Here is a 16,246-nt window from a genome sequence, read left to right as displayed (position 1 = left end):
GATACTCTGTCAGAACTCATATTACGTTGTGATCTGCGCACGCAACCACCATATCACCAACCGGCTCCCGTCTGGCAACATCGTCGCTCTAATCTGAAACCAGAACTGGTGAGCTCACCATACCAGAACTGCTGGCGATCCTGCAACGTGGACCGGCGAGGCGCACCGAAGGATGTTCGTTGTGGTGGCAGCACCGAGGACACGGTAAACACCGGGACGTGGTGTGTTTCAATCCCACCACAGACTATGGTGTCTGTCATTTTCCCTCGATGTTCCAGCGGGCTTAGAGCGGAGACATCGGCACAGTTCCCCGTGAAGTCAGCCCATGACGTGTGCCCACCCCTCGTTTTCCAGTCCTTCCTGCTGTCCTCTCTTCATCTGTCCACGTCGGTACTATACCGCTCATGGCTCCAGGTGCTCCGTAGTGCTCACACTAAACTTTAAAAATTGCAACTATTGTAGTCGTGGTTGGTACGACGCTCAGCAAAATATGTACTTTTATTACTTCGGCCTTGAAACACCGGAAGGCACCGTAAATAGCATATTTCGTAGCCTCGAATTATAAACATAGAGTAGTAGTATGCGGTTTTTACTCCCCCACCAGCATCTGGGAATGGCCGGCATTCAACCCGGAAAAATGACACGATAAGAAAGCGACGCACACAATATCCGTGCAACGTGAAAGGCAGGCAGGAAACGGTTACACCTGCTACACACCGCATATGTGTTACAACCACCGATCCCCGGGCTTTGCGCATTGCACGAGGACAAACACAGCTGTCATGCCCTGGATAGATCACGTGTGCAACGCTCTATTTTCAACGCAGCCCGTTTTTCGAAAGCTGGTGTCGAAGCGGCCATTGTTGAACCTGTTGGTCACCTGACAACGAAATGGGACGAGGGGCAGAGAGAGCTAACTTGCAACTGCGATTTTTATTGAAGACCACTCAGAGCCACGTCTAGACAGAGGAGCAAGGAAGTAACACTTATGGCCGTGTTCCTCGACTCGACAGCTGTAACCTGGAGTTGAGGATACAGCTTTTAAGGGAGTATCGTCAACTCGACCTTCCACTCGAGCTGTTCCTCGAGACAAGTTTTCGAAAGGCCCCCCCAGGCGGAGGAAATCCTTCGTGCTTTCTTCGTGTACTCCAGGGTAGGGCAAGTGTTCCCTCGCTGCGTAATGGCTCTTCAAGGGCAAGAGTGACTTCTTTCCTCCTTTCACTGGAGTCGAGGTACGTTTGTGAATACGGCCGTTAGGGCAGTTACCCTCGTCTCCACCTTCCACTCGAGACCGGTTTTCGAGACGCCCCCAGGCTGAGGAAGTCCTTCGCGCAGGCTTCGTGTGCTGCACCGTCACGCCGGCGCTTCCATGAAGTGCAACGGCTCCTCAAGTGCAAGAGTGCCTTCTTTCATTCGTTCACTGGAGTCGAGGTACGTTTGTGAATACGGCCGTTAGGGCAGTTACCCTCGTCTCCACCTTCCACTCGAGACCGGTTTTCGAGACGCCCTTAGGCTGAGGAAGTCCTTCGCGCAGGCTTCTTGTGCTGCACCGTAACGCCGGCGCTTCCATGAAGTGCAATGGATCCTCAAGTGCAAGAGTGCCTTCTTTCCTTCGTTCACTGGAGTCGAGGTACGTTTTGTGAATACGGCCGTTAGGGCAGTTACCCTCGACTCCACCTTCCACTCGAGACCGGTTTTCGAGACGCTCCCAGGCTGAGGAAGTCCTTCGCGCAGGCTTCGTGTGCTGCACCGTCACGCCGGCGCTTCCATGAAGTGCAACGGCTCCTCAAGTGGAAGATCGCGTTCTTTCCTCCGTTCACTGGAGTTGAGGTACGATTGTGAATACGGCCGTTAGGGCACTATCCTCGGCTCCACCTGCCACTCGAGCTGCTCCTCGGGACTGGTTTTCGAAACATCCCCCAGGCGGAGGAAGTCCTTCGCGCTTCCTTCCTGTACAACACGGTATATAGTGCCGGTGTTTCCACGAAACGCAATGCCTCCTCAAGATGGAAGAGCGCTTCTAACATCACTCACTCGAGTCTCAGACCTCCTCCACGCACTCGAGTCGAGGAGCGTTACAATTAACCAAAATCCTGCTTCATTCGTTGAGTTCATCAGGAGCCATCATGCACAATGTTTTCGCTGTGCAATGTTTTATCGCTGCGAAATTAGATTTACAAAACGGCCTAGAAAAAGCAACTATATACGTTGGAGACCCGGCATGTGGGAAGCATGCACGGCTCTCGAAGTCAATGAGCGACGTCTGCACCACTGTGTCTCACAGAAGTGCTCTTCTGAGTACATTTCGGAGGAGCACTCAAAAACAAAGTACAAAAAAAATAAAAGGGAGATACTTTTTCGTCCAAATTTTCGAAACGCCCCCGTTTAATTTTGCGCATTCCCAGCAGCACTCCATTATACCGCTTGAAAACTGATAACTTCCAAACAGCTCGCTCCATACTGTGCGCCTTTGAAAGTGTCTGAAACACGTCAAAGGACTTGAAAATGCTTGCACGCATTCCTCAAGCACAGACGAGCTCTGCCCTATAGCATAGTTCACGGAGGAATGTTATTTGCACGCAGACGGCGCATCTCATGACAACATTTGTAGCGGGTTACTTTAAAAGAGAGCAGACACAAACACGAAAAGGAATGGAAAGAGACCAGTCTCGGGTAGTAAATAAGTAAGGTTCTTCGATTTCGGGTAAAGCCCGATTTTTGACGATAGTTCCCCCTCGAACCAGTTTTCAAGAATTCGGGTAGAACCCGGTGTGTACCCGAAATCCTTGCGGTCCTTCAACTTGTCGTTCTAGCTAAACCGTCGGAAAAGTGAATCATAACCATACCTGGGTAGTAATGTCATTACTGTAATGAAATTACAGTAATAAATTACTTTTTCTGGTAATTTGTAATGCAATGCATTACTTTTGATATTAGGTAATTTGTAATGTAATTTAATTACATTTTGGCAGTAATTTTAACGACATTACTAGTTACTTTTTACAAAATAATCGAGTGTGCGTTCTGTGTTGGCACTTGGCAGAAAGAGAGTTGCCCTACTGGCGAGTTAAAAGAATTCCAACGCCCACCCATGAACGCTGACGCACTCAATCGGCACAGAATAAAACATGTCTCGTTTTTACAACGTAGTGTTGTTTGACAATGAATTTCCACATCCTCAATATCATTACGATTAAACTCGCAGTGATGACTTTGTAATGTCATTACTTTTTCGTAGTAATTCTAATGTAATTTCATTACATATCAATTGCAGTAATGAGTAATGTAATTTAATTAAATTCTAACTGGAGTAACGAGTAACGTAATTTAATTACACTTTAGAAGTAATTTACCCAGGTATGATCATAACATCGGCAAAGAGAGCTATTTTGTGACAACCTATTTCTCCTCCTATTTTATAATCGCCTCCTGCAGGAGTCAAAGACGATCTTTTGCGGGCAAGTGTTTGAATACCGCGCTCATTCACTGCCCCAGTTCCGAGTGGAAATATAAAAATTATTTTTTTCTGGTCCAAGTGTCACAGCAATGGCCTGTTTCGTATGTCTTTCGCTTCACCCCAAAAATTCCCCGATGACATATCAAACACAGAGCCGTTTATTGGAGAGTTTGGCCATTGGGAGGAGCCTGTCCCAAAGCGCGCCATCTGACGTCACACGATGGGCGGCGCCAAGGCCAGTGACACCATTTTGGATCAGGGCTATCGCATTGAAATCTCCCATTCCGCCATTTTGGAGCAGAGGCACAGCCTTGAAGTTCCTCCGTGCCGCCGCGGGTCGCTTTTCATCCCGGTCAAGTAGGCGGGGCGATGACGTCTGTGACGTCACGGCGGCTCCTCCATCTCCGGGCGGCAAAAGATCACAGAATGGCCAAACTCTCCCTATAAACGGCTCTGATCAAACAGAGATCGTACCGCCCGATTTCTCCCCGAATTTTCGTGTGTAAATATAGCACCCGATATTTACCCCCCGAATTGGAAAAATCATAAAATTCGAAAACGAAGAACCCTATAAATAAGATACTAGTACTAATACATGACCTTATTCCATTATCATCTCTGTTCGTCTCTGGACATCATCCCTTTGTGTTTTCATCATCTCATCATCGGTTTGAACTTTCTGTATTAAGTGTACTGGGGTAGCCAGTTTTACTTCGTCGAAACTAACATCCCCATTTTTTTTCTTTATTCACATCACATCACATCACTAATAATAGGTGCTCATAATAACTAGTTACATTTTGCAGTAACTAGTTATAGTAACTAATTACTTTTCTAGAAAAGTTACTACTATAACTGTAACTATAGTGAGCGCTTTTGGTTAAACTAACTGCAAAATGTAACTGTTGTAACTAAGTTACACCCAGGTATGGCAATATATTTTCCTCCCCTCAGTTCCCCATAGCGTCGTTCTGTGGAGGCTTCAAGTATACGCTGTCGTTTTTACCAACCAGGAGTTCCTCGAATCTCTACATTTTGTATACCATATTGGTCATATCTTATCTATATAGCCAGGACGGCCTTAGACCCTCTCCCACCGTGCTGTTAGGGCCCACGGGAAATCCTCTGTTTATAAAACGGCGTAACTATATTAAGATAGTAGAAATGCAAAAACAAAGTTCCGAGGGTTACATTTATTCGACTTTTTTTTTTCTTCTTAGAAGGTAACCATAAAGTATTAACGTGGTAACCGTGTAGCTGTAACTATAGTTACATTTCAAAAGGAGGAACTGTAACTAACTCAGTTACTATTTTCGCAGGCTAACTGTAGCTTGGTTACTTTTTTGTAGTAACTTACCCATTTAAGGAAATTTCGTGCTTTGCAGCGCAGCATCGTCCAGGAGATAGGGTTTTTACATAGGGAGCACGACCGTATGGGGGGAGGGCAGTCGCCCCCCCCCCCCTTAAATCCGCCCTTGCCCATGACTGGGAAAGATTACGAACCGGAGTGCCCTCAATCTTTATAAGTGCTCTGTTGCATTTTTAATTATCCTATATCTATCGCATTGTAAACAGTCTTCCCCTCCTTTCCTCGTTTTATTAAATTCCACTTTGCTCGGTTAATATGGGGGTTGGGTTAATATGGGCAGCTTATAATGAAAAAAAATTCCTATATCGGCACTATATAGTTCAGCCATATCGATTTGTACCGTTCGCAAAATAAGCCTTATGTATACAAGTCGCAGGCGGAGGCCGAGTTCAAACTTCCGGTTATTTGTCGCGTTTACCGCTCGATGAACCGCAGGCTGCGAGCCTAAACGCCTGGATAACGTTGCCATGAATCAGGGATGCGGAGTTGCCACTCCGGGGTTGGAATGATTCCGGAATCATTCCAGAGCCCAGAATGGAATTGGAATGGAATGGAATTAGGTTCTTTTTTTTCTTTTTTTTTTCTTTTTTCTGCAGGCGGAATGGAATTGGAATGGGTGCCACACGGTCAAGGGCGAAATAACCTTGTCTTTTTGCTTTTTTTCGTGATGGGTAACGTCAATATCTCCTCTATAGCACGGTTACCGGTCCCTTTTCTTTTATTGATGGAATTAAAGGAATGGAATGGGGTTGCCAAAGCCATTCCAGGAGTGGGAATTGGCCATATACCTTTTCATTCCCAGGAATTGAAAGGAATGGAATTACCGCAAATCTCCATTCCTCGGAATGGAATTGGAATGGAATGGGTGATCCCATTCCGCAACCCTGCCATGAATGAATACAGTGAACACTCGTTAATATGACCCCCGATAATCTGACATACGCCCTTTACGACCATGCTCCTGGGGAACAATGCAGTGAAACCTCTGCAAATCCTCCCCGTTAATATGACAGTTCCGCATTATGACCAAAATTTTCGGGAACGACCATGGTCATAACAACGAGGGTTCACTGTATAGCTTTGTGCTAGCCCTTCAGACGCAGCATGTCACTTCAATCGCACAGACGCTCCCATAAGGCTGTGGGCTCATTCACACAGTGTTTCTGGCCTTACACTCCGGGTCTGGCATAGCGACGGACATCCTATATTACCCGAAGGTTCTTATATGCAGAGCGAACTGTCAAAAGTCGCGACCTCGTGCGTTTTGTCCAAGAAACGAGCCTCGTGCAGAGACCCCTCTATAGTGCACCTCTCATCCACAATGCACTTCGGTCTCGTCAGTCGTCGTTCCATCCTACCTACAACATACATACCTACGAAACATACATATCATCAGGAACATACATACGAAATATCGCGTTCCCAAAGTGCGCAGATTTTATTCGAACGAATTATTACGAAGTGAGCGCTTCGGCCTTTGTGAAGCAAGAGGGCGCTGAAAGCAACACTGCCGGCGTCATCCTGCATGGAAGAATGCAAGCTTCGTAGCAGACGACAATGCCGGGTGACGTCACAGTAGCTTCCTCCGAGCGAACCGCTGCGCGCTTTGCACGTTGGTTTCGGTTTGGTATTGTCATCATTTAGGAATTAATTACTCGCACAAAATGAATGCGAATGTTGTATTCGGTATCAAGGAAGCGGTCCGTGTTCGGTATGACGCTCACCTAATTTTTTTCGAATCCTTCCGAAGTCTCCCTTTAACTTTTTTGCCCCACCACCCCCACCCCACCCCACACACTTTTTTTCGTTTCGTCGTGACGATGCCCGCGCGTGTGCGGCCAACAACGGAAAGCTATTAGCTGCGAGATCGACATATAGATGGCGACATCGTCACCTTTCTAGTGTGGATAACACGCCGGCCGATGTTCGGAGTTGACGGTTCTTTTCCGTAATTCTTGCGCATATTCACCGGAAAATCACTTGTGACGCGATGGTACGATACTGTTCGGTTCCCCAATGCTCCTCCTACTGCGCTTAACGCGGAATAAACTTGTAAAAGCAGACGACGCGTCCACACTACGGTAGTTCATCGTTTCTCCGCAGCGCGCCGACACCGCTCGATCTCGTAGCGATTTTCGGCATCACCATGGGAGCTCCCTGGCGTTCCAGCGCTTGTCAGTAGCGAGTTTTAGTTACATCAGAAAGTGTTCACGATAACCGTTCCGAAAACATGATAAGCCAATCGCCCGGTTTCTTTTAAGTGGGTGGCGTCACATTGCTAAGCTTCGGTTTGAGATCGTAAAGTTCCTTCTGATGTACTAAAACCCGATATTAAAGGGCCACGGACCCAGGGGCGGATTTTTAGGGGTCTGTCATTGGTGGGGGGGGGGGGCGGTCTTAAGGAAATTTCGTGCTTTGCGGCACAGCATCATCCAGGAGATAGGGTTTTTACATAGGCAACACAGCCGTATGGGGGATGCGGTCGCCCCTACGCCCCCCCCCCCCCACAAATCCGCCTTTGCACGGACCTATGCCGAGCGACTTACCAACCAAACACTGCGACCGCCTGCTTCAACGCATGTGTGTCAGCGCGTCTAGCCACTGTTGGCATTGACATGGTATGACATGACCTGGCATTGACATGCTTCATCTACCCCTGTCGCACTTATCAAGTTAACAGTCCTTCCCTGTCGCATCGGTGCGCAGATGACGAGGGTTTGGAGCTGATATAAGAACGGCAGTCATCCCCGGAGGTAGTTGATATCTCGACTCCAATAGCAATGACATTGAAAATGAAATAAAGTAATTATCTCAGCACAGTGTAGCATATAGGCACCGAGTGTCGTCTTGGCAACGCGGTCCTCTGGCAGCGACGCTGAAAAATTGAACTCTGGCTGTCTCACGTCCCAAAGGTGACAGTGTGATGTGATCCTTCGCGTCAGTGTATTTAGTAGCAGCTATACTGACAGTTGCTTTGTCTCCGACAGAAGGCTGTCAAGATGTAAATGCTCTGGACAGAGGCTTACAGGGAAGAAGTAGTTTTGTTTGCTTTCTGTGAGTGTTGAGAAAGAAAAAAAAAGAACATGTAGGAAAGTAAAGGCGAGTTTACTCCTCAAATCTTTTTCCTTTCTTTCTTTGCCAGAAATCAATTAGGAAATGAATCCGGCAGGGGTGTCACCGCGACGAAATTACGGTGAAATCCGGAAAATATGGTGGTATTAACCCGAACCAAAAACTACGTATATAGAAGTGAATGGGTGTCTTCTCACCTCCTCCGGGCTTGTGGTTGAGATATCCGGAGACGGCATTCCAGCCTGCCATGTTCCTCACGGAGAAGACAGCTGTTACCAATTGGAATGGGGTACGACGGCCACTGTGTCCCGAGCGACGGGCTTCCCCGCAAGACAGGCGCACATTGCCGTGAAGCCGGCGGCGGAGGCGGCGGCGGAGGAGTCTGCGATGGCAGCGAACCTGTCGGAAGGTGAGAGAAATGCCGTTAAAGGGAAAGATGAGCTTTCTTCGCGCTCTGGTGACGGTCGACTATAATTAAATCTCCGAAGTGCGAAGATGACGTCATTAGCGTGGTTGTCTCGGGCAATTTTGTGTGTCTGAGACTGAAGACAAATTAGCAGTTACATTCGAAGGCAGGGAAATACAAAACACACTTATAAGGCTTGTATACAGGAAGATGGGGAGCGAGATTACCTACGACGTAAACGGGCAGGGAGGGTTAGCTTCTTGCCGAAGAAGAGTGCATGCGGCGAAGAAGAAGGAGGAAGGAAGGAAGGAAAGAAAGAAAGACAGAAAGAAGAAGAAAAAGAAAAAACCGGTAGCTCCACTATTGCAAACTTTCCGCGGAGACTAAACACTGATACATTTTAGTTTGTGTGTTTCGTACCCAGATGCCGATACACGAATATCATACACGAACATACGCGAATATCAGTCAAAATAACCCAGCTACAGTTAGCTCGTGCAAATCGTAACTGGGTTTGTTACTTTTGATTTGGAAATGTAGTTCTAGCTACAGTTATCAGCTGCAGTTACTCCTAGGGAACTATTTTGGCTTTCCTGTATCTTTTTTTTTATAGATATTTTCTGCCCACTTGCGTTGAGGGAGAACATCGGGATTTTTTTTTTAAATCACACTTCGACAGGTCAACAACAACAACAACTTTATTATAAGATGATGAATGGGGAGTTCCATCGCCAGGGGGCGATACTCTATCCCATTGCTAGTGGTGATGTCGGGAATGTAATAATGAGCCCCTTCACAATAAGGATCGAACTCCTATGATATCTAGAAAGGTGAAGAGAGCTTTGAGGGCAGAGCGTTGATGGGCTGGATGGGGCTAGGGACCAAGCAATTTTGTGAGAGAGAGAGAGAGAGAGAAAGAGAGAGAAAGAGAGAGAGAGAGAAGGGGGGGAGTCCAGCTCGCTAATATCAAGGGATTCGGAGAGCATACGGTCCGGGAAGGTTGGTAGTGTGGGCAATGCAGAAGAATATGCTTTCGAGATCTTCTACAGCACCGCAGTGACTGCATTGGGAAGAGTCAACTTGCCTCAAACTGTATATAACGCCATTGAGTCGACAGGTCTATATAGTTATAAGTAACATCGAGTATTGTGCGTAGTAACCCAGTTGAGCGGTTCTCAATGTGGGTGTAGGGACGTTTTTGTTGTTGGACAAACTTGCACAAATGTCATGCAAGTTACTGCTCATGTGCAGCTTCTACACGTTCCGGCTGCACTGGCGTAGAACGTCCACAAAAGTTGTCAGACTCGTGACTTGGATGTTTTTGCCAACTCAGAAGGTCTGTTTGACTGCCACGTTGCACGTACGTTGTTCTTGCATTTGGTCAACCGTTCAACAAACATCGGTTGCCCCGTGGAGTATCATCCACGGCGCGCACACCGTCTGAGTGTTCCGCTCACAGCGTGCGAGGCGGTAATGCTCTGGACGGCTCGTTGAAGAGCTCGGCGTCAACGCTGCACCCCCTTTTATTTATTTATTATTATTTTTTGCGAGGAATGTCCGTGTTCTTCTGACGAACGAACTCTAACCAGAGCTTTTCGCTTCTGGAGAGGATGAGAGTTCTCAGGCAGGTCGCGAGATCATCCTTCTCTTGTCGTGAGACGTGGAACTGTGAGCATCGCTGGTTTACCGTCGGAAGGCAGTCCACGGTGGTGGTGTGCCCCTCCTTTTATAACCCGTTCCCCGAAAACATATACGGCCATGTGCCGTATATTCCTGGCCCGGTTTCCCAAGTATATATACATTCACGTGTACTACCGGAAAGTATCGGGGCAGTGACAGGTGAGTGCATTGCACTCCTTATCTTTCGTTTCCCTGTCGGAACTTGAAATGACGAAAACGGGTGTGCACAGCGACTGGGGATATCCGATCGGATATGAACTGAACGAGGAAGCTTCCGGAACTGAACGCAATGTGATCGCAACTACCAGTCGTTCCATTCTCAGAATATAAAGAGCTCCGGCGAAACTTGTGAAGCCCTCGCCATACAGTTCTTTGGAAAATTACTGCGATTACATAACGTTTGCTAACAGCGTTTATATTCGACGATTGAGTCTCTCTTGGCGATTTAATTTGATTCTGTTTTTTGTACAAAATGATTCCTATGGAATTGCAGTCAACCGTGGACTTATGAACGGTTAACGTTCCCGGAAATATCGTTCATAAATGGGGGTTTGGAATGAGGAAGCGTTCATAACGCGGGGGAATTCGCAAATCGAGGTTTCACTGTGTATATAGGGAAAGAGAACAGTGATAATAGGGAGTTTTAGGAGAACGTTTCCGACAACATGATAAGGACCTTTTTTTTCACATTCGCCCAAGCAGCACAATGTACTGAAAGTCGAGTGCAATAGGAGTGGACGGTGTGTGTCTTATCAATGTTCTGTGGTTTCACGAGTCTGTTCAAGGCCGTCCACCTACGCGTCCACCCCCATTGCACGCACTCGGCTTTCAGTACATTGTGCTGCTTGGGTCGCGTCGTATCCTAGGGGCCCTCGAACCACCCTATAGGGCTGTTGCAGTGAAGTTTGCACAGCGCCATTTCGGGCCCAAACGGCCATGAATCTCAACAGTAGGTAGTTTCATCGGCGGGTTTTGCATGGTGTGTTTCAAACGGTATGGTGCCAATGAAAGCTACAAAATATGTAAGAAATACACAGAAAAGGCGGTGCTTCTTCAAATGTGCGAACAACTCGAGACCGTGTATTTGAAAGTGCCGCGTCGTCTGCTAAACTACCGCGTGTCGCAGAATTTGGGGCGCTGACGTTGCTGCTCACTCGCGCCACCTGGCACAGAGAAAAACAGGTCTATAGGCGCGCGCGCCAACCTGATCCTGGATCAAAACCGGTCTTGGAGTGGTGCCGACGAATAGACGATTTCAGAAATTGCATGGGTGGCCCACCAGAGAGCGCCGTGTTGCGAAAGTCCCGCTGCATCTTGGGATTTAGTTTTCATGAGTCAGAGAGAAGAGAAAGAGCGCAAACAGTTTCGGTTTTCTTTCTCCTTCACCTCCCGCAACCTCGAGCAACAGGCAGCGAGCACGAATGTAAACCATTTCCCACGACGCATTGCGCGATGCACGTGACTTGGGCGACGGAGTGCCCCCGTGCGGAGCACAAGGGCAATATCTGAAATCGCCTAACCGTCGGCCCCATTCAGCGCCATCTATCGAATACGGAGATTACCTCGGCCGGCGCCCCCCCCCCAAAAAAAGTCATCGGCGGCGCGGCGCATGCGCATACGCTGATAGTTAGCTGCTTATGACGTGAAAACGTCCCATGGACGTCTCAAGCGGTTGACGTCTCGTTGCAGATATCTGATTGATTGACAACGGAGAAGGAATCGGAGGAGCGCTTACGATTCTCTCTCTCCTTTTTTACAGACCCTGGACAGATGGAGAGAGGACAGCAGGAAGGAGTGGAAGACAGGGGGAGTTAGTATGCGTCCTGGGACGACTTCAGGAAGAACTGTGCCGACATTCGTCGGGGAAACCCTCAGATAGCACAGTCGGTGTGCCACCTCCCAGTCTCGGCGTGGAAAACGACCATCCTAACCACGGGAGCTGGATTACGATTCTCTAAAACTCTCTAATGTCTACCTAATCCTATACAGACGAAATGGGTTATTCTGATGCGGAACTGAGAAGGAATAACGGATGATTTCCCGAGCTTCATATAAGTAGGGCAGCTGTGACGTATCAACAGGTGCAGTCTGTGAGGTGCACGACCGAGTTCGTCCAGCTGAAACAGCCGCCAACGTGTATAAACAGGAATAAAGTTATCATCCCACATGAACATCGTACGAGGGTGAAATCAACGAGAGGTTGGCGTTGGGAGTAGTTTGCATTGACTGGTATTAATTCGTCGGGGCAAGTTACTTTCAAGTGCAACTTATACACAGAGGAGAAGTACGGCATAGCTACTGTGCTGAATTATGCTGCTATGAAGTGTCGTCGATTGATCTGCACAGAACCATATGTGGGATACAAACAGACCCGGACCCTCGCATGATGTAAAACCTCGAGACTAGGGAACACGAAGGGACAGACACAAACACGAAGTCTTTGTGTCAGTTGAAGTCATTGAGCCTTCGTGTAACCTAGTTTCGGGGTTTTACATCATGCATCATCTTCACCAGCTCGCTTGCTTCCTAGTCATTTTTTCATTGCCAGACCCTCGGTTTTGTGTGTGTGTGTGTGTGTAGTCTGCTACATGAAAGCTAGCTTGTCCATTAAAGAAGTGTTCGTCGTTGGTTCTCTCTTGTTTTTGACAAGCTCCATAAAGCCCTCCTTTCATTACCCAGGCCATAGTCATGATTTAGTTGTTGTTGTTGTCCTTTCATTATAGCACTTCGTCTTCCCTCCATTCATGAAAAGCTTCTATTTATGAATTTATATGAATGGTGTCCGAGAAGTTCTCTCCCTTGATGTATCGGGAGTTGGCAGTATATATAGAACCTTCGCGGAAACGGAAGGCAGACATACTATACTTCATATGAAAAGATATATCTATCTGTTAAAGACCGTCCTTGAAGAAAATCGCTCAAGAGCGCACAGGTGTTTGTGCTGAGTCATGTATATCTATTGTTCTTCACGTCCGACAGCTTCCACAGAAACTGCTGCAATTTGACTCACATCAACTGGCACCGGGATATGTACAAAATGCACATGGACGAAGACACATATTCATTGACTGCACTTAGTACACTAGGGCAGCATGTGGACGTATACGTAAGACGCATATATGTACATATATACTATTTCGCAGTATGCAGAAAGATAAAAGTTCAGAAGGCCACGAAGTAAATACAGTTATGAAGGAATGAAAGGCAAACAACGAAGGGTATAGAAGAAGCAAAAAAAAAAGGGTGATTTATTACAATTTAAACTATTAGAAAGGTATCTAGGGGTATGGTCAACGTTGCGGGGTTATGTCTTCGTCAGGCTTAGTCCTGACGAAGGCGGAGCTTCCGCCGCAACGTTGACCATACCCGTAGATACCTTTCTAATAGCTTAAATTGTAATAAATGACCCATTTTTTGCTTCCCCTACCTTCGTTGTTTGCCTTGTTTTGGAATGCCAGCAACACCATGGAGGCGATCGACGACCTCTAATCAAAGAGGGATACGGTGTATACCGGCGATATTTTCGGTGTGGTGAGAGTTGCGCTGGTGTTACACGCAGTGTATATATAGCTCGTTCCGGGACTACCAACGAAATGCGACGACGTTGCATTGAAACGACCCTGAAAACTGAATTTATTCATCGACGAAATACCGCGGAGGTCTAAGGTATGCATTCTTCCAGGGTGGTTGCACAGGGCGAAATGTCTGTCTGCCGTCTCGCAGACGACTGAAGGAACGTCTGAGTGGTTGAGTCAGACGCAGATGCTTTTGAATGGGCCCAGACGCCCTTGGTCACGACCCGAGACTTCATATAAACCCAGCTGTTTCTACCTTTTTTTTTTAGGTGTCTCCCACACACACACAATGGAATAGTTGCGTTACGCGGGAGACTTCACGCGTGTTATCCCGAAACAACGGTGGCTACGAGTGGCGTTGAAGATGTGGGGAGACACTAACCATGTATTCACACGAGCGACAACTCACGGGGTATTCTAGCGGAAGAAAAAGCGAAAACACTGCTCACTGAGCCCATGTTCCGTACCGTGTTATGTTGAGCATTCACACGGTGCAGAGTAACGGGCGTTGCGTACTGCGCATTTAGCAGACGACACTTAGCAGACGACACCGTCAGCGTGTTTTCCTGTCGTCTGCTACGGAATATCTTGTGGCTGTGAAGCGGGATATTCCCCACGGTTACCAGTGTACGTGATGACGCGACGTTGAGCGCTCGCGCTCACGTGACAGCAGAAAGCTATGACGCTTTTAGCATCTTCTGCTTGTAGCAGACGACAAGACTGCGTACTCTCTGAAAAGTTTATTTTTTACACACTAATTACCAGTTTCGTTACGGCGCCATCAGTAACTCACAGACCGGAATTTGCGAAGACAAAAACATATCTAATCTTGCTTATCAGCTAAAAAGTAAGAACGAGAGCTCTTCTTTCTTTAACTCTATGAAGGGACGCAACCCAATTAACCCCTTTTATCTATATCGAGTTAGCCTCGTAAATTTCTCTTTCAATTTGAGATCTAACATTCAAAATGGCCGGCAGCGCAAAGCACGCTCCGTACAAAATTCAAGCTCCTGTTGTCTTCCTATGAAACCGCACAGCTGCTACATCTCGCAATAACAATCGACTGGCAAACTGTGCAGATATAGTTGATTTTGTTAAATAGTGATAATATGTAACTTAATGTGTAACGTAATTGTAACGCGTTGATGTTGTGCACTGTTCGGTAAATAGACCTAAAGAACATCATTCACCATCACATTATGTGGAGAATGAAGGGACGACGAGTGATGAAGAATGATGCGACGGGAGTTGTAATGTGAGATACTCCGTGATGTGACAAAGCTGCGGTGAAAACGCGGTGAGTAATGCGTGTGATGAGTTGCTGATGTTGGGCGATGTGACGGTAACCATGACGGGTGGTTGGGTAACTGACGTTGTGACGGTGACGTTTCGTAACGTGACGGTCCGTGATGACGATAATGTCGAGTGATGGCAAAGTTACACGATGTTGCCTGATTCCTGACTCCATTCTCCGGTCCAGCGTTATACGACTAGTACCAGAAAGTTTTCCGACTGTATCGATGAATTAGAATACAGTGAACCAGGGTTGCAGAGTTGCCACTCCGGAGTTGGAGTGATTCCAGATTTATCACAGCTCGGAATGGAATTGGAATGGAATGGGAATGGGAATGGAATGGTCTGGGCGACCGGGTGGCTGCTGGGATAGCCAGTACGATTACCGGCCCCTTTTCTTTTATTGACGGAATTAACGGAATGGAATGGGATTGCCAAGCCCATTCCAGGAGTGGGAATTGGCCATAACTTTTCGTTCCGAGGAATTGAAAGGAATGGAATTATCGCAAATCTCCATTCCTCGGAATGGGATTGGTGGCCCCATTCCGCAACCCTGCAGTGAACCCTCGTTATTATGACCATGGTGGTCGTTCCCGAAAATTTTGGTCATAATGCCGAATTGTCATATTAACGGAGGAGTTTTTCGGGGGTTTCACAGCATTGTTCCCCAAGAGTATGGTCGTAAAGCGCGTATGTCTGATTATCGGAGGTCATATTAACGAGGGTTCACTGTATAACTGACGTCGCAAAATACCCGAAACCACAACATTATCCTGCTGCACTACCAGACGCGCACTCTTGTTCGCAGCGTCATCAAACGCTGCGAGGCAAACGTCGGCCCAGTTCCCTGCGAAGTCTGCCCAGGACGCACGCTCTCCACTATAACCCGAGCAACGTGCCGCCACACTGGCAGGCAGAGCGCTCGGCAATAAAACGTCATCGACCAAGCAGAGACGCTGAAGCTTCCCTCCCGCGCGTGCTTGCTACCTTATAGCTAGCGGCGAAGGACATTTTACTGATGTGTCGAGAAAAGAGTAGAGCGAACAGTAAGTGAAGTGACTCAGGTTCCTGGTACACACAATAGGGGATCGCTCACGAAAGAGTAATTGGACAACACAGCTGGGCGAGATACCGGGAATGCGTTGAGACGGACGGTAAAGCGAGGTATCGCCACGATCGTGTGCATCCCTCGCTGGAACATCTAGCATTTCATTCCGTTTTGCGCCGTTCCCGCAACACCACCTTTTTCGTTACGTCGCACGCTATCAGGGGCATAGGCGGGGGGGGGGGGGGGGGGGGGGTCAGCACCCCCGAAATCGTACCTTTGGTAGTGCATTTGGGAGCGGGAAACGAAGGCGTAATCCCTCTTTCCCATGTAAAGTCCCCCATAGAAC

The 16,246-nt window shown here is 47.6% G+C and overlaps 1 protein-coding gene across 1 annotated transcript in view; it reads right to left on the bottom strand.

Annotated features, from left to right (window-relative positions):
* LOC135368981 (TBC1 domain family member 2A-like) overlaps positions 1-16,246 on the bottom strand; it is a 216,382-nt gene that overhangs the window by 197,696 nt on the left and 2,440 nt on the right. Inside the window, exon 2 of the mRNA XM_064602567.1 lies at positions 8,096-8,297. Within this exon, the coding sequence (XP_064458637.1) occupies positions 8,096-8,147 (52 nt within the window). The 5' untranslated portion in view covers positions 8,148-8,297. The remainder of the gene's footprint in view (positions 1-8,095; positions 8,298-16,246) is intronic.

This window comes from Ornithodoros turicata, chromosome 9, assembly GCF_037126465.1.
Source record: "Ornithodoros turicata isolate Travis chromosome 9, ASM3712646v1, whole genome shotgun sequence".
In the NCBI taxonomy this organism is placed as follows: Eukaryota; Metazoa; Arthropoda; class Arachnida; order Ixodida; family Argasidae; genus Ornithodoros; species Ornithodoros turicata.
The sequence above is the reverse complement of the archived record's forward strand: the minus strand, read 5'-3'. Positions and strand labels throughout refer to the sequence as shown.